This window comes from Odontesthes bonariensis, chromosome 22 (assembly GCF_027942865.1).
Source record: "Odontesthes bonariensis isolate fOdoBon6 chromosome 22, fOdoBon6.hap1, whole genome shotgun sequence".
Lineage (NCBI taxonomy): Eukaryota > Metazoa > Chordata > Actinopteri > Atheriniformes > Atherinopsidae > Odontesthes > Odontesthes bonariensis.
Genome location: NC_134527.1, coordinates 5,084,239 through 5,103,798, shown reverse-complemented (window position 1 = coordinate 5,103,798; position 19,560 = coordinate 5,084,239). Strand labels below are relative to the sequence as shown.

Genomic DNA, 19,560 nt, shown 5'->3' with positions numbered 1-19,560 from the left:
AGTCTGAATTTTTACAGCATCAAAATCAATATTAGAAATTCATATTCAAACTGTCACAGGAAAAACTTCCATATATATGCAAGAATATTTATTTATGGATTTTTCATTTCACCCATTCCCCCTCTGACTACATCAACATATGTATTACTTTAGAAATTATTTAAATTGAGCATTTCTCTCACACGCTTTTTATTCTAACAATATGATTAAACGAGAATTTATAAATCTGACTTTATCCAATGTTCAAATTCCTGTTCTGGAAGTTTCTTCCAGTGACGTATTCCTATCAAACGAGATGAATTTTTTTTTTTTTTTTTTCAATACTTTATTAACAATTATATACAGAATAAAACTGTTTAGCAAGGGGAAGGAAAATATATATAAAAGTATAATTGTACAAAGAAACGTATAGAAACATAATACAAGATGAAATCTGAACGTCACATTTCGGATCCAATCTACCTGCGCAGAACTCTGCGCCGAAGCACTGAACTGCGCAGCAGCAACGCTCACGAGCTCTCACACGTGACATGGAACATTCTACCGTGTCCGGAAGTGTCGTGGCTGTATGGACAGCTTGGATTTTTATGCTCTCTCATAGTGGACTTTCGTGTTTGTTTGTCACGTTGTCAATCGAAAATGTTTCTTATTTTTTGCTTGAAATGAGCGCCTCGTGGGTTTCTTTGACACACAATGAACACGGAGCACGAGACGCTTCCTAGAAAGTTTTGAGGATATTTAACTGGCATGCCAGCTAGCTAACTAGCTAGCTAACTAGCTAGCTAACGGCTAGCTCGCTAACAAGCAAATTAGGCTGCCAGCTGACGATAAGTGTATGTTTGTGTGCACTTTATGAGCCAGACAAGTATCACCGTGAGTATGAATAAGAGGCAGGAAAGACTCGTATTCTTTAGCGGTAACTGGATGTGGATTAGTGTCACTATTCTGAGAACAGTGACGTAAAGAACAATAGGAACATAAATACTGTAACTGGCCGTGTTTTGGGGTCTTAAAAATGGAGGAGAAATACAGCAGCAACGTCCTGTCAGGAAGGAAACTGGGCATGGTCGAGGTGCCCGATTCCAGGTAACGCACATCACTAGTTGTCGTCCATATGTTACAGTGTGTTGATGGATGTCTGCAGCCTCTCAGGTGAATGTTTTTCCGGGTGTATGCAGACCAGATCAAAGACTGTGCTTCAGCCTTTCACTGGGCTGGGTATAAATATTATGGCAGTTTTATTTTTGACTGTGTCCCTCTGTTTGTCCTGATATCTCTTCCCATCTTTAGGTTGACCAGGTACATCGTTTTACTTGTCATCTCCAAGGTGCTCAAGGCTTTAGGGATCTTTGAATCCTACGATATCCTCAAAGTTGTTCACGTAGTTCAGTTCATCTTCATCCTCAAATTAGGGTAAGTACTCTACATTTTTAAATACAAACTTACACTTTGTATTATTATTATTACTACTAACAGTCACGAAAAACATTATGGCCTATGAAGGTATGCTGTTGTATTTGGCTCAAAGCCGTCTGCGGCAGATTGTTTAAATCCTCCTAGTTGTGAGCGAGATCCATGAATTGGTCTTGAATGTACGTCACATCCCAGAGATGTTTGATTAGATTGAGATCCTTAGAATTTGGAGGCTAGGCCAACATTTCCAACTCGTTGGGTTCCTTTAGATCATTCTTGAGCCATTTTTTTTTGCTGTGCACCTTTTCCTGTGTCACCTTAAAGGGATAGTTCGCCTCTTTTGACATGAAGCTGTATGACATCCCATATTAGCAACATATATGAAGGGAGAGAAAATAGAGCCAAGCGATCCTGAGGTCTGACTTTTTCTGGATGAAAGATTTTGTGATGCAAATGTGTTACTCTTTTGTATTTCACCTGGGCGCTGGGGAGATGGAAGGTTTGCAATCACTAGTATGAGAGTGGGTGACTGGGGAGGCCTACTTTTGCTGACCGCTTGCTTGGGCTACGCTACATCTTAAGCTTTAGTTTGCAAAGCACTTTGGCACTTTACGCACGTTTTGCACACCTGGCTTCAATCGCTATGTATGGATTTTAACGATTTCATTGATGGAATACTGTGACGTTTTCACCTTTGAAGCAAGACAAGTGAATAAACAAGCAAACGGAAATGTGGATCTTCTGGAAGCTTATTTGCACAACCAGCGCGTCGGGCACTACTTCCCCAGTTCAGCTGCTTGGCGACTAAAGCATTTGTTTGCTTAGCCGCCACTTCACACTTTATTGCTAATATGGGATGTCATACAGCGTCATGTCAAAAGATGTGGGATGTGCAATTCCCTCTTCTCACTTACACCACTAAACCGTGCTGGGTCACTGGTTTTCCTTCCCTGACCACATCAGACCGGGAACATCACAAAAAAAGCTGCACGTGGAGATGCTATTACCCGACTTTCCATCCATCACAATCTGGCCTTGTCCTAGTTGTTAAAATATACGCTTGCCCATTTTTTCTGCCTCCCACACATCACTTTCAAGGACACGATGTTTACTTGCCGCCTGTCATGTCCCACCCACTACCAGCTGGTATTGTGAGGAGACGATCAATGCTTTTTTTCCCACCTGTCAGGGGTCATAACGTTATGGCTGATTAGTGTACATACAGTATTTTGGTTATATGGATGTTGACAACATGCTGTTTTCACATTTGTGTTTGTTATTTTTCTTCTAGGACTGCTGTTATTCTGCTTTTCTTTCAAAAACCTTTTTCATCTGGAAAAGCCATCTCAAAAAGACAGGTTGGTTGGATTGTTGCTGCTTTAATAATAGAGCTATAAAATCCCTCTTTTATTTGGAAAAACATAAAAAGGTTTCTCCTTTTCTGGTTATTTTCTTTTTCTTCATTCAGTAGTGAGGACATATAATTCAGTCTTTGCCTGGAAGCTCTTCTCTAGCCTGTAGAGTTTTAAGTTGAGCCATTTCTACAATGCATTGATGTCAACCTGCCTTCGTGTAATAATCTGTTTTATTTTGAATGTTTTTCTTTGCAGTGGATTAAATTAATTAAGCATGCTGTTTTCGGCTGTGTCATTTCCCTCCTGGGCTTCTTTGGTCTTACTCTCTGTGGACCTTTAAGGTAAAACATCTTTTCTTTGCAGTTACTACTGTGTGTGAGTGAATATGTGGACACTTTTTAACTGCACAGTTTGGTTTATTTGCATAGTTTACAGAGGATAAAACTAAGCCCATTCTGTGAGTGTTTGTGTTCAGAATGTAATTCAGACCTTTGTCTTTCACACAGGACACTTCTGCTTTTCGAACACAGTGATGTGGTGGTCGTCGCCCTCCTCGGTGTCCTTTTCACAAACTCCGGAGGGGGGCCTTCCAAGGTAGGAGGCCACCTACTAAAACTGCATCCGTGTTGTCATGGTTTCATCGTAGGTCTGTTTTTATTCCAAAAGGATTTGATGCAGACCTGCTTATTGAATGCTTGTTGTTTTCCTTTTTCTAGTATTATTCTGACATCATAGATTCTACAGAGCTTTTTGACCAGATTATGATCCCTTAACGTCAGCAGTTTGCCATTTTAGATCGTTCTAGTTCGATACAACATACAGTTGTTGTCACTGTTTGGGTTTTGTTCCGACTATGGCTGGGCAACGATTAAAATGTTTAATCTAATTAATCACATGATTTCCCTAATTAATCATGATTAATCGCATTTGTACGCAAAATCCAAAAATGAATCCAAAAGTAGTGTATAGCTTTTAGCATTTAGCTTTATTTCTAATGTGCTGCCATATGAATGAAAGTGCCATAACATTTGTTGTGCAAACACACTTTTAACATCAGCATCTTTCTGTAGTTTTTATGTGGAAGCCTCGCTCCACTGTCTGTTTCCTTGAATGACTTGCTGCTATCAGTTGAGTGTTTTGCCTTTAAGTGATATTTTAGACTGGAACTACTACGCTGAGAAGACAATTCAACTTGGCAGTGTTTACAGATGACTTTGGTTCTGTCGACTCCGCCGTCTGGAAGAACTTTAAAATGAAAATGGCCGAGTAAAAGTTCCGTACCCTTCTCCATGTTTGGTGGATCCGCCGATTACTTTCTTTTCCTGTTCCACAGCAGACAGCAGCAGACTTTTACAAAATAAAAGCCTGTGACCAACAGACTTTTACAAAATAAAAGCCTGTGAGTAACAGACTTTTACAAAATAAAAGCCTGTGAGCAGCAGACTTTTACAAAATAAAAGCTTGTGAGCAGCAGACTTTAACAATAATAAAATAGATAATAAAACGGGTGGTTTGTGGCGTAGTGGGTTGAGCAGGCGCCCCATGTACAGAGGCTATAGTCCTCGCTGCAGCTGGCCCCGGTTCAAGTCCCGTATCGGACAGCCCTGTGCTGCGTGTTGTTCCCCCTCTCTCTGCTTCCTGTCTCTCTGAACTTTCCTATCCATTAAAGGCACAAAAGCACCAAAAAAAATGATTTCATATATATATATATATATATATATATATATATATATATATATATTTTTTCAAATATTTTTTTTTTTTGTCGCGTAAATGCGTGATCAAATATTTATTGGCGTTAAATAATTAACAAGTTAACGCGATAATAACGAGTTAACTCGCCCAGCCCTGGTTCCGACATGACAACACTGAGAAGAAGCCCTGATGGGCTGGAAGCAGGAAGATTTAGTCAAACAGGAGATGAGCTCTGAGGTTAACCAAGCAACGACAAGTTAAACTGTAGAGGCACTCTACTCAAAGCTTGTGATGAACAGTCTCTGGTGCTGCTTTTACTTAAGAATAAAGTGGTTTGTGCAATCTGAGGATGGTGTTCTCTGTTGGTTCGTCTCTGACAGACCAGAGGTGCTGCTTTCTTCATCATTGCTGTGATCTGCCTCTTCCTCTTCGACAACGACGATCTCATGGCAAAGATGGCCGACCACCGTATCCTTTCAATTTCGACTTTATTTATCAACAGGACAGCACATCTGTAACATGCCAGAGTTAGCCAAAGGCTAGTTTTCATCTGTAGTCCTGGTGGCACCCTAAAAAAAACATGGAATGTTAAACAATAAAATCATCAACAATTAAGAACGACATATTAAAACAGTCTTAGTTCATCATAGAGAGAGCAACAGTGATGGTAGGAAACAGTAAGATACAAGTATAAGTAGTTCTGAGGATCGGCATAGCAATTCTTTAAGCACACGTAGCAGCAGCAAAGCGTTTAATAAAAGCATAAAATCATCACTGAGTATCGAGCATTGATAAAGACGATTAAAACATTTGGTAGATGTATGATAATTTAATAAACAGTGCTGATAAAATCATAAAAACATGAGGTTTACACACATTCACAAGTAAAACACGTTTCAGCTGCAGGGTTTAAATAATGTTGACAAGTCTGACTACTGATCAGCCGTTGTTTAAAGTGAGCGCCAAATAATTTATATTAAAGTATTCCATTCGTGAGAAGCTTTAACAGAAAAAGCTGACTGACTAAAGTTACTTTTTCTTAAGGAATACAGTCACACCGAGACGCTCCTCTATGTGTAGATGTTCTTAGACTGATAAAATCACTAAGAGGAGGTAGGATTTTGTATGTCTGACAGACATTCGTGTACTTAATAAGATTGTATTTTGATAAAATGAAGCAGTGATGAAAGTGTTTTGGTTTCTTGTCGAGTGCTTTCAGTGTCTGCTTGTATAAAGACTGTAACGGTTTCAGAGAGTCTGAGAGCAGCTTGTTAGACGAAATGTGAAATGAGAAAGGATCGTTGAGTGCATGAACATTTTTGGCAGCTTGAAAGGACATAGAATTTCTAATAAATCTCAAATTTGCTGAATTAAATTGGACTTTTTTGCAAGTTTGTTTTACATGTGACCTAAAATTAAGTTTGGAGTCCAGATGAATACCCAAGTATTTTTGATCTTTGATCTTTGGCGGTGTCCAGTGTTTGTGTTGTTCTCCCTGTTTGCCTTTACTGCTCCTGTAACCAGCCGAGGGACATCATGACAGCGCACTCACGCATTTCCTCTACACTGCCATATCGTTTTTAGGGGTCGCAGATCACAAAGTAAGTTAAAGCCACGGCCCCGCCTTTTTATTTTGAACTTATCTTGCTATTTCTTTCGTCTTTTTAAGACATCTCTGTCCTTTTGTCTTTGTTTTTCTTACCGTTAGGGTGGCGTCCTGTTGCTGGTGGTCTCGCTGTGCCTGAAGGTCGGCTTCCATACGGCCTCCCGCAAATTATCGGTGGAAATCGGTGGCGCCAAACGTCTCTATGCCCTCGACAACCTGGTTTCTGCAGTGGTGCTGCTTCCCTGGGTGATGGTGCTGTCGGCAACCACAGAAGTAAGTCACGATGAAATGGGACAAATTTGCTCTTTGACTTGATAGGTGGTCTCACAAAGGTCTGGGAGAGGGGTGAAGACGGACTCCAAGGTGTTTTCTTTTTGCTGTTCGGACCTTTTAAGCTCTTTCTTTTAGATCTTCCTTTTAGTGGAAGATATGATGTGAACTACAGGCCAAATGTCAATGTGATTTAGTGTCGTTCGTCCCCAAAGAGACCGCCTGATCGTTAGGGACCGAGCAGTGAAACTGCAAGGACCCTATTGTATCTGTAAGGATTATTCTTACGATTCTTTGCAAAAGGTGCTCGAAAAATCATGAAATTTTGCGAGCACCACCTCCCAGTCGACGACATGAAAAGATCTAAACTTTATATTTTTGGGAGTCGCTCATTGACTCTGTAGCGCCCCCTACGATGCTTAAAAATGGTTCCCGCTTTGGGGTTAGTTTCGCGTGGGACGACGAAATTCGGTACACTCATTCATCATGCCCAGACGCACAAAAAAGTCTCTTGCTGCCATGGTCCCACGTCCACAGGAAGGCGGCCATTTTGGATGGAAGGTGCGTTTTCGTGCCATTTTTGACCGATTCCACGCCTTGCATAAGATCGAACTGATTTAATGCTACAGACTTCAAACTTGGCCAGGTTACTCTTAAGACATGGGGGGGGGGGGGATCATTGGGCAACTTTTTCAAAACTTAAAGGGCGTAGCCGTGGCGACACCTCAAAATTCGATGACTCACAGTCACTGCCATAAAATAAATGAAGTCGCTTATAACTCCCACATACATTATCCAATCTGTCCCAAACTTCATACGGTGAATGCTGGACCCAGCCTGAACGCGCATATATAAAATAGTGACATCCACCTTTAGCGCCACCTGTGCGCACATCTCGGTCCCGCCTACAGCTGCTTGCAGCTTTCTAGTTTTTACTAAGATTCGCTCACTTCTTGCATCAGAAGTTTGCTACTCAGAACCACCTGAAAATCCTCTGTAGAAGCAAAGTAAGAATTTACTTGTAATGTTACCTTCTCTAAATAGGATCTCTCTATGTGCACGTACACATGATCTCTGTCGGCAGCCTCTTCAGTGCGGATGTCGTGGATTTGGATTATTTTTAGACCTTTCTTTAATTGATACACACAGAGTACATCCACTTAAAGTCTCAGTCCAGCACATGATCTATGAACATGCTAATATGATCCCGCTTCTCCGCCTTAGCGGTGCCTGGCTTGGCCCGGGCCATAATCCAGCTGTGCGATCCCACCCAGCAAGCAGTCGGGCTTTGTTCCTACATTGTCATACGAGAAATACACACCAGGCAACTGTAGGTGGCGCTCTGCGGATTTAAATCAGAGATTCGCTGCCACAGCGCTGATAGCTGACTATGCTAACGCTACATCTTGTAACACACAAAAAGCATCTTATAGACACGTTAACAAGGTTAAAAACTTGACTCTAAAGAAGATTGAAGTAAAGATTTATTTATTTTTGTGCAAAAAGACATCTAACCTCATTTGATGTGGTATTTTATTAGATGACTATATGAGATGGTTTTGGTGACATTGGTGCTAATACCATCCTCCGTTTTATTGATAAGTGAAATATCAGGATCCTCCCTAATCAGGAAACACTCACTTCATTCTAAAGCTTTTTTTCTTTCTCATCTGTTTTTTTTAATTCTTTTTTTGTTTTAAACATAATACATCTGTTCATTTGTATACAATATTAAGTGGAAGCACAATATGAACTCAAAACGAGCCCTTATTCCCCATATGAAATCATATATACATACATCATCACATTCATACATTCTTGTACACATAAATACACAAGGGTAGGGAACATATATATATATATATATATATATATATATATACATTTACATGCATATATACATTTAATTAAATCAGGACACTAGCACACTGGAGCCGATTGACACATCTTTGCTGGAAGTAGTGGGGTGAGCAGGGATAAATTGAGAATAAATAATTTATCTGTGATCAGTTGTCGAGGTGAATAAGATTTTTATTTATTTATTTATTTTTTAAATTTATTTATTTTTAATTTAAATGTTTTAAATTTTATTTTTTTAATTTTTTCCCCATCTTATTCTTATTCATCTTTTCTTTTTTTTCTGTAATGAGAGCACTGCAACAAAGGAATTTCCTGCAAGGGATTAATAAAGTGATTCTGATTCTGATTTACATGGCATGTGAGAGCTGATAGGATTGTGAAAATGAGACCTTATTGTGAAGAAAGACCCCGAAAGTGTTCGAGGAAAGTGTCCCCCACACATTCAGAAACTTTCTGTATGATTTATGGATTGAGTAGCGGATCTTCTCCAGGCTCAGAAAGGACAATTTAAAGCTTTTAAAGTTACTTTTTTGAGCTGGTTGTTTTGTCCTCTGCTCTCGTGATATTCTGAACCAGCGTGACCAGAAGAAGGTCGATGCGTCCCGTTTAGCTCCCTCCTCATGCTCGTAAACGCCGTCTTTGTTTCTACTTTAGTTTCAACAATTTTTATTGATTTTCCACAATGAATTATCGAACAGACACACAGACAGCAATAACAATAATGAAATAAAATAAAATAAGTAATAGCTAAGTACATTCAGATATCTTAAGAAATATACATATACAGTATATATTTAAAAAGGTAAATAAAATAGATAAATGTGTAATAACAATAGTAGTAATAATAATGATAATAAGGGTAAAATAGAATAAAGTAAGATTAATTAAAAAATAAAATAAATAAATGAATAAGTAAATAAATAAAAAAGTAAATAATAATAGTTTGAAGAAGGAAAGGGGGGGGTCCATTCTCACTTCTGTATTGGTGTCTTAATCTTTATTTAATGGAGTTTGTAAGCTCTTTGTTTCTACTTTAGTCTCTTTTTCTTTTTCCCAGAGCAAAGTGGAATCCTGGTCGTCTCTCATCCTGCCGCTCGGGATGATCATCTTCTCCGTCATGATCCTGGAGTTCTACGTGGAAGCCGTCTGCAGCGCAAAGATGGAGATGCCGCGGTGCGCCCGCTACGGCACCGCCGCCCTCTTCCTCAGCGCGCTGCTGCTGGCCAACTTCTGGACCCACCCGCTGACCGACCAGCTCCGCTCCATGAGCAAGCCGCCCCGGCAGGTCAGCACGGAGCACGTGCTCTCCGGGGGAGTCATAGTCAGCGCCGTCTTCTTCATCATGTGTAAGTAACCGCCGGCAACCGAACACAAGATGGCCGTTTAAACACAGAGAGACCCACCTTCACGTCTCCCCGCAGCGTCCAGCATCCTCTCATCTCCGTCAAAGAAGGGGCAGAAGGGCACCTTGGTGGGTTATTCTCCCGAAGGGACTCCTCTGTACAACTTCATGGGCGACGCCCTGCAGCACACATCCCATTCTCTCCCGCGGTTCATCAAAGACTCCCTGAAGCAGATCCTGGAGGAGTACGACTCCAGGCAGATCTTCTACTTCCTCTGTCTCAACCTGGTACGTGCATGATCTCGAATAAAACACCAAACATCGACTCCCAGGTCCAGGATCGTGAATTTGGGGGGCAGATTTTTAATTACTTTTATTTTTTTATTTTATTATAATTTATTTTTTATTAATTTTTTATTAATTTGAATTTATTTATTATTTAATTTATTTTTTAAATTAGTTTTTTTTTTGCTACTCTTTTATATCTCAAAATTTTTTCCTATTTCCATATCCTGAAGGTTTAGTGCGACTTTCAACCGAGTTATCTCGGGGTCTTAACCCGATTCGCTCCAATTTTTAGTCAGATTAAGGTGTCTACATGAACTTAATAACTCAGTCTTATTGTAATTTAGCCCTTAAACCAATTTTTTTTAACAGAAATAAGACAAAAATAGCACTTAAAGTACAGGTTTGACCTTACAAAGTTTATTTATATTAACTCCAATAGGGAGGGTTCTGGATAAAGAGTCATTGCAGAGTTTTTCCCTCCAGCTTTTTTTTTTTAAAATTGACATTTAAAGTATTTTTTAAATTTTTTTTATTTAAATGCTGAGTTTATCTCGGACGCTAAACTTGATGAAATTTCTGTAAAATAAGACGGCCTTTAGGTAACAATATGATGAGATTAACCTGATGACACTGACATTGATCTGAATGATGTAAAACACACGTTGACCCAGGTTTGACCTCCCGTAATCTGCTCTGCACTTCTCAGGCTTTCACCTTCGTGGAGCTGTTTTACGGTGTTTGGACCAACAGTCTGGGGCTTATCTCTGACGGCTTCCACATGCTGTTTGACTGCTCTGCTTTAGTCCTGGGCCTGTTTGCAGCCCTCATGACCCGCTGGAAAGCCACCAGGATCTTCTCCTACGGGTAAAGTCCCTTTGGTTTTGGTTTTTAGTCTAGCATTGTGGATTCAGACGGCCGTTTAACACACAGACTGTCGTTGTTCCGTAGGTACGGTCGGGTTGAAATACTCTCTGGATTCATCAACGGCCTGTTTCTGATGGTCATCGCCTTCTTTGTGTTCATGGAATCGGTCACCCGCTTGTTGGATCCTCCCAACATAAACACAGACATGCTGACTGTGAGTGTTGCTTTAATATTTATGTGGGGGTGTGTGGTCATGGTTGACATGTATCTATATTTTCCTTCATAACACAGCTGCACGTTGCACAAAGAAACCATCTTAAAATAAAACCAGGAAAAGCAATGGAGGCTAACTTCAAGCAGCACTTAGTCGGTGTGAAAAATCTGCAGTTTTCTTTGTATGATTCTGGAGTTTTGCTGGGTTTTTAAATAAACAATCGTAAGAAGAACTAACTAGACTAACTTTTTGCACTGGTTGCACTGGTGCGCCAAACTTTTTTTCTTAGGTGCACCAGCACAAAAGTTAGGTGACATTACCCAAATTTTCAACCGCATTGCATTTAACACCACAGTTTTACAGGTTCATTTAAAAAAAAAAATTTAAATCGGTGTCTATATAGGCAATATTGACTTGTAAATGATTAAAGGAGAATTCCGGCCATTTTTACAAACATATCCCATCTGTTGGAGACCCAGGAAAGTTGGCCAAAGGGAAAACCACGAGAAATTTTCATGCCCGCTGCGCAAAGTTGTCCAATTGCGCTGATTTCCATGAAAGCGGGCTCTTTCGGGCAAGCGTTTAACCTTTCCTGAGGCTCTTAACGTGTATCAAAATACTTTTGACCGAATTGGCCGTGGTGTCAGTAGCAATACAATTCAACCCAGGGGCTAACCATACCGCTGGCTAGCACAGACATGATACATTTTGAGATTTCAAAAACAGCGCACCTACCTCTCTCAGCTTCCGTGTTCCACAGGCGTGCGCACAAATTAATCGCCAAAGTCATGCACTATAGTATAGTGTATGTGTATATATATATATATATATATATATATATATATATGTATGTATGTATGTATATATAGTATTCCAAAATTGTCTTTTTGTCCACCAAAAACGACCCTCGGGAACCGAACTACACATTGGCATGTTTGTTATTGTTTCCTATCGAACAGCTGACTCGTTTCAACACCCATTTTCGCCGTGATGTCATGACGTGTCACATGACTGCTGGAAGGAGCGCACCTTCGCCCATTATGTATAATGTCTGTGCTAGCCAGCGGTATGGTTAGCCCCTGGGTTGAATTGTATTGCTACTGACACCACGGGCAATTCGTTCAAAAGTATTTTGATACACGTTAAGAGCCTCAGGAAAGGTTAAACGCTTGCCCGATAGAGCCCGCTTTCATGGAAATCAGCGTAATTGGACAACTTTGCGCAGCGGGCATGAAAATTTCTCGCGGTTTTCCCTTTGGCAAACTTCCCTGGGTCTCCAACAGATGGGATATGTTTGTTAAATGGCCGGAATTCTCCTTTAACTAGCAATCTGGTCAAAACAAAGTTCTTTTTTATGTATTTTTTACAATACATAGATAAATCACAATAAAAAATGATAAATAGATGAGTAAATCTAAGACGATGTATGTCAAGCATGTTATAAAAGAAGACATGAATATAAAAAGGAGAGAAGGTGTGGACTCTTTTTAATATTGCGTACCAGGTTTCATCAGGTATGTTTTCTTTTAAGTCCTGCTCCCATCTATGTTTAATGGTGTCAAGGGACAGGGATTTTTGGAATGAAAGTGCACTATATATGTTAGATATTATACCTTTAAATGACTGCACAGGTGCTGATAGAGAGTCGATATCAGAGCTCGGAGGATAGTCTGGAAAATTAGGAACTTCATTTCTGAGACACCTGTTACCGATGGACACCCTGGAACTGTATTTCTGGTAAAAATTGAATAAGATAGGAGAGAAGCAAACAGCAGGTGGCATATTTATGTGTCGGAACATCGTATGAAAGCAGGAAAATATAAATATTTATTGCTCTGAGCTTCATCAGCATCACAGTCTGTGACTGCTGGCCCAGAAATATTCACTCCACCGACGTTTAAACCGACCGATCCTGCACTGCAGACCTTTTAGCTGCTCGTTGGCCTCTGAGAACACGTCTCAGCAGCCGCCTTCGCTCCTGCCTGTTGGGTTAAAGGGAAAGTTCGCCTCTTTTTTTCTTCGCGTTGACGAAGGTAGTCCGGCTAGTTGGCTGGGGTTTAAAAAGAGTAATACATTTGCATCATAAAATCGTTCTCCAGGAAAAAGTCAGACCTCACAATTGCTTGGCCCTATTTTCTCTCCCTTCGTATCACTGCCTGCTGCCGATAGCTGCACCTGTTACGGTGTTTACTGCTCGGTCTGCACTTCGATCTGCACGGTCTACACAGCAGGCAGTGATATGAAAGGAGAGAAAATAGGGCCAAGAGATTGGGCCTCATGCAAGAACATTTTCTTATTTTTATTCTAAATTTCTCTTACTTTTTTCGTAAGAAGGTCTCGTACGAACACGCCACGTCAGATTCAACAAGCGCTCTTAACTTCGGAAAAAGTGTGTAAACGACCTGCGTAAATGATGAATCACACCTGTGCGTATCTTAAGTTCACGTGCACGAGGATAGTAGATTTGCATACTCCACGCCCTAAATGATACCATATAAGGCTGTGCTTCCTCGCTCCTGTGCCAGGAAGTGTTGAGTGCTGAGAATACGGGCTCTGAGATTAAAGTTCTGCTTTCAGAGATCCAAAAAGGAAAATCTGTCATTTTTAGCAGTGTCAGCAGTGGACGGGACCTGCGAAAGTGAAGAAATGGGAAGCAATTACGAGTGCTGTTAATACCATGTCAGCGAAATAAAAAAATAAATGGTTTGATATGAAAATGGCTTAAAAAAAACGTCTCGCCATGGGCAGGCGATCGATGACTGCAACTAAAGCCGTGCAATCAGTTGTTGCCTCATCATGATGGCACTTTGATGGGGTGGTCCATGAGGGGGGTCTTCTGGCACCACAGCTTCTTGTCTGCCTGGGCTGGTTCAGGTTGTAGGAGACCCTCGTTCATGGCAATATTGCGCAAATCTGGCATGCCTCCTCTGGGCTATTTTGCCCCCCAGCTGTATCGAGACACACCCACCTGGCCTTCAGCAGTGCGCTCCACAACGGCACGGATGTTTTGATGCGTATATGTCTCGTGCTCCAATTATGATTGGCAGTCCAGCCACGGCATGAAAGTCCCTCTTAATTTGTACTTGTTGGACAGCGGCGTATGGGAATTTGATGTACCATGGTTGATAAACTGATGAGAGCTTTGATGACCAAGGGGAGCGCACGACTCACAGAGGACTGGGACACCCCCGATCTGTCTCCAATCTCCCTCTGAAAGGTTCCCGTGGCCAAAAATCCAAGGGTGGTGAGGACCTGGACGTGTGGTGGAATTGGGTTTGATCGGCGTGTTTCTCTCTGGAGTTGTGGCTCTAGCAATTAAGCTGCATATTTGCAGCAGCACAGTTCTTGGCAATCTGAATCGCGATCTCAGCCATTCGTCTGTCTCCACACGCTCTCTTCCAAGAGCCTGACGCACTAAGGCATCCAAAAGTCGCAAGTCAGCCGCTGGTTACGCTTCCCTATATATACAGATTCAAATTAACCTTCGATTAGTGCATATTTGAAGTCAAACAGAATAATGTCAGCATCATTGTTGGGTATAATGTATATATTTATTTATGTTTTCTTCAAAGTAATTAAATATACAATCCATTAGTCAAGCAAACGTGATTTGAATAACAGCGGACTATTTTACGAAACTCCTACGACAGCTCTGGATCACTCGTAAATTCTGTTCGTACCTGAAAGAAAACGTAAAATACGAAAAGATTGGTGAATGCGCAAATTCTCTTAAATCACTCGTACGGACGATTTAAGAACAAATCTGTGCGTACGAACGCTTCTTGCATGAGGCCCATTGTGAGGTCTGACTTTTTCTGAAGAACGATTTTGTGATGCAAATGTATTACTCTTTTGAACGCATATTGTTTTGAGAAGCAAAACGATTTATTTTTTTAAACCCCAGCCAACTAGCCGGAATTAATTTCCGGCTCACAGGACGCAGCAGGAGGTAAGAAAATGTTCATAAATGATATTGCTAGTATGGGATGTCATACAGCTTCATGTCAAAAGAGGCGAACTGTCCCTTTAAAGTCAAACTGTTTCTTGTCCTCTGCAGCCGGTGTCGGTCGGAGGCCTGCTGGTCAACCTGGTGGGAATCTGCGCTTTCAGTCACGCGCACTCCCACGGCGGGAAAAGCTGCTCGCCACAGGACCACGGCCACTCGCACCACGGCCACTCCCACAGCGAGCACAGCCACGGGGGTCACGGAGGTCACGGGCACTCTCACGGCGGGCACGGGCACTCCCACGGCTCAGGGGGCGGAGGCATGAACGCCAACATGAGAGGTGTGTGTGTGTGCTCCGGTCACAGCAAACGTGGGCGGCGTGTGAAAAGGTTCTAATGAAAAGTTCCTCTCCTTTTCCAGGTGTTTTTCTCCACGTCCTGGCGGACACTCTGGGCAGCGTCGGTGTGATCATCTCCACCATCCTCATCCGTCAGTTCGGCTGGCTGATAGCCGACCCGATATGCTCGCTCTTTATCGCCACGCTCATTTTCCTCAGTGTCATTCCTCTGATAAAGGACGCCTGCGAGGTTCTCCTCCTACGAACTCCCCCGGAACTTGAGAAAGACCTGAACGGTGCGCTGGAAAAGGTGAGGCCTCAAACTCACTCCATATTTCTGTAACACTTGGTAGCCTTACTGGAGTACTTTTATTTCTGGGATTTTGGAGCAAGTTTGGGGGTTTTTTCCACCTAATTTGAGCGAATCGGAGCATATTTTCTACTGATATGTGATGATTGTATAGTTTGTAATCATGAAATTGGTAGCGTGTGATGCTCTTCTTCTCAACTAAAAAGGAAATGTGTAAGTTGGTAACCTCGGAGTGTTGATAGACTCAGATCTGACTTTCTGTTGTCACCAAGGCAGCTTTTTACCACCTCAGAAACATCAGCAGAATTAAAGGTTTCCTCTCCCAAACAGACCAGGAGAAACTCCTCCATGCATTCATCTCCAGCAGACTCCATCACTGTAATGCTCTTTTAACTGGACTTCCCCAAAAAGAGCATTAAACATCTGCAGCTCATCCAGAACGCTGCTGCTGGAGTTTTAACCCGGACTAAGAGATCTGAACACATCACAGCAGCTTTAAAATCTTTACTCTGGCTTCCAGTCAGTCACAGAATAGATTTTAAAAGCCTGCTGATGGTTTACAATCTGTGATCTGTTCAGAGAATATAAAGCCAGCAGAGCTCTTAGATCCAAGGACTCAGGTCAGCTGGTCCAGTCCAGAGTCCAGACTAAACATGGAGAAGCAGCATTTAGCTGTTATGCTGCAAACAAGTGGAACAAACTGCCAGTGGAGATTAAACTTTCACCAAATGGAGACATTTTTAAATCCAGGTTAAAGACATTTCTGTTCTCATGTGTCTATGCATGAAATCTGCACGATATCTTTGAACTTATCTGGACTGTTGCTGGTTTTTAAATGTATTTAAATAGTTTTATTCGTTTGTCTTTATATTCTTTTATGTATTTTTAATGCTTCTTCCACTCCCTGCTGCAATGCTTTTATTTTATTCAAAGCACTTTGAATTGTTTTGTACATTAAATGTGCTACAAATAAATTTGATTTGATAATGAATGAAAGTCATTTGCAGAACACTATGGTGCAGATACCAGATTGTTTTAGATGAAATAATGTAGCTTTATGTTGGTTTTGAGGACTTTCTGCTGATTTTAAACTTGAAAATAGTTTCCAAGGCAACCCATTCTTGGTAGTTTTTGACGACTTGACGACAGTTCAAGTGCTATTAGACTGGAAACTGTCTATTTAAGAAGCCCTTCTTCTTTTTTTATCTTGCTTTGTCTTATCTTGCTTTTTCTTGTTTCAGGTGGAGAAGATTGAAGGAGTTTTGTCATACAGAGACTCTCATTTCTGGAGGCATTCGGCCAACGTGATTGCCGGAACCATCCACCTCCAGGTCATGTCGGATGTGGTGGAGCAAAGGATCGTACAGCAGGTTGGCACAAATTGGACTTTTTCATTCCTCCGTGTGGCACGGCTCATCGGGGATCCACACGGCTTTTTATAGGAACACGAAAGAAGAGTGTAAACCTTACAAATGTGTGTTGCGCTGAAGTACGTTTTGTCATTCATTACACACATTTCCCTGAAGTGCCTGGAGGCTGAGATACGGCACTTAATACGCTTGGTTTCTAGCTCAGAACCTAACCAAGTTCCAGAGCAAAGTCTTTGGAGTATTTGCAGCCTTTTAAAAGATTCCCTGCTGCCTCGGAGTAATACAAACCATTAGTTTTTGGTGGTTTCTGGTGTGGTCTCTGTCAGCCTCTTTAGCATAACAACAAATTCACATGATATGCAGGACTCAGATGGTAAATGGACTGTACTGGTCCAGCTGACCATCTAAAGAGGTGTCGCATTACACGCCACATTCAACTATTCACTCATACATAAGTTGGGGTTCAGAGTCCTGCCGAAGGACGCTTTGTTTGAATGGACTCATCTGCCACAGTCTCTGCAGCAGCTCTGAAGTGGTTTGATAATCGGTGCACACAGATATCAGAATACGTGCAACATGCGTCCATAAGCATGTTTATTAACGGAGATGATCTAATCCGCACATGGATTTTTCCTTTTTCTCTCCCTGTTGATGAGTGATGAGTTCTGAAAATGGAAAACAAACCCTTCCTTAAAGGAGTAGTTTTTTTTAAAATTTAAACCTGGACCTTATTTCTGGCATAAAACACGTTCATCTACTCAGTTTGGTGAAAGTCGGCGTCTTTCGGGAGATATTCAGATCACTGGAGATCGGCGTATATCCATATAACGGGAGAGAACAGGGCAGAGACGATACAGCCTCCAAATAAGGCATTATCTGTCTTTATTTCACCAATACTTTAAGACCAATGAATGAATGAACGCGTACTATTGCACTGTTAGCTCAGAGCTGCCATGTTGTTGTTATTGGGGGCTTTCTACACACTGATCTACTGGGATGATGTGATTGACACGCGCCGCTGCAGCACAGCTTATTCACTCCATCATACTCAAAGGCTGTGTTCGAAACCGCATACTTCTCCTACTACTCCTACTAACTTTCTGAGTTAGTATGTGAGTTTGAGTAAGCGAGAAGTTCCCGGATGCATACTAGATTCTCCTAAATGTTGGGTATGCATCATGAGGTTACTACTCGTACTCAAACTACCCAAGATGCAACGTAACGTGACGTCGCCGATCGTCATTTCCTGTCAAAACGGCAGTTTCAAGCTAGCTACAACGAGGGTAGCTTCACTTCCTGTTTTCAAAACAAAAGCACCAATTGTATGGTAATGGCTTTCCCTATGATAAAAGGCAACGGGTATTTTATTTTGTGAAAATAACCGGAAGTGCGTTGCTCACTGCGGCTAGCTTTAGTAGCGCCGAATTCGTGGGAACAAAATTGTAAACAGCCGGTATTTTGTCAGGTTTTCAACACGTTGGGGATCTAAACGACTACTTTCTCACCTGAAAATGTTTCAAATGTTGCTAAAGTTTACAGAGTTTAGAGCTTAAGCGAAATCAGCTTCAGGCCGGCTGATTTCAGCTCGGGCAGGAGCGAAATGCATTGTGGGTAAACACTCTGCATACTGTCTGATCGATGAGTATGCAGTGTGGAAGTATGTAGTATACGGTTTCAAACACAGCCTAAGTCGACAAAATCTAATATCCTGCCATGTTGCACAAAACTAGCAGTAGCAAACTCAGTGTGAAGTTAGCGGCGTGCGTCGATGACGTCATCCCAGTAGACGCGTGTAGAAAGCCCCAGATAACAACAACACGGCAGCTCTGAGCTAACAGTGCAATAGTACGCGTTCATTCATTCATTGGTCTTAAAGTATTGGTGAAATAAAGACAGATAATGCCTTATTTAGAGGCTGTATTGTCTCTGCCCTGTTCTCTCCCGTTATATGGATATACACCGATCTCCAGTGATCTAAATATCTTCCGAAGGACGCCGACTTTCACCAAACTGTTATCGGTGAGTAGATGAACGTATTTTATGCCAGAAATAAGGTCCAGGTTTAAAAAAAAAGAGGAACTTCCCCTTTAACAAAGACCGTCTCAGTGCCACCCCACAAACTCAAACAGGGAAGTTGGTGCCCTGTATCTGTGTCACAAGCAGCTGAAATGCACCGAAGTTTCGCGGATTCTGTCATGAAAACCTTAAACCTTAAAGTTAGGAGATGCACTGACCTTGTGGTAACGAAAGATTTTACAACAAACTTGTTGGGTAGTTTTTCATCACATTCTCAGCTGATCTAACAAATTTTGATGTTAAATTTCATGACGTCTCGTATGAAGTGAAGTTCTGGCTTTTCGGTGACCGTGAGTCTCCTCTCTGGTAGGTGACGGCCGTTCTGAAAGACGCAGGCGTGAACAACTTGTCGGTCCAGGTGGAGAAGGAGGCGTACTTCCAGCACATGTCTGGACTCAGCACCGGATTTCACGAAGTTCTGGCGATGACGCAGCAGATGGAGTCCATGAAATACCTGAACGACGGGACATGCATCATGTAACGATCTTTCTGAGGGACCAAATGAAACGTTTTTTCATTGAAATGTACAGTGTATGTTTGAAATAAATCTGAATATATTGGTTTTGGTGTCTCCTGTCGCTCTCCGAGTTTTTTTGCAAACACAAACTCCTTTT

At 41.5% G+C, this 19,560-nt stretch overlaps 1 protein-coding gene across 1 annotated transcript; it reads left to right on the top strand.

Annotated features, from left to right (window-relative positions):
* Positions 1-545: 545 nt before the first annotated feature.
* Positions 546-19,508, top strand: slc30a5 (solute carrier family 30 member 5). Its single transcript, XM_075455889.1, has 16 exons — positions 546-1,086; positions 1,291-1,413; positions 2,705-2,771; positions 3,024-3,109; positions 3,275-3,362; positions 4,844-4,931; positions 5,988-6,064; positions 6,172-6,342; positions 9,257-9,545; positions 9,621-9,829; positions 10,536-10,693; positions 10,778-10,907; positions 14,965-15,193; positions 15,274-15,500; positions 16,742-16,870; positions 19,257-19,508. Exons 1-16 carry the CDS (start codon positions 1,016-1,018, stop codon positions 19,425-19,427), a joined length of 2,313 nt encoding a protein of 770 aa, XP_075312004.1. The 5' UTR covers positions 546-1,015; the 3' UTR covers positions 19,428-19,508.
* The last annotated feature ends 52 nt before the right edge of the window (positions 19,509-19,560 follow it).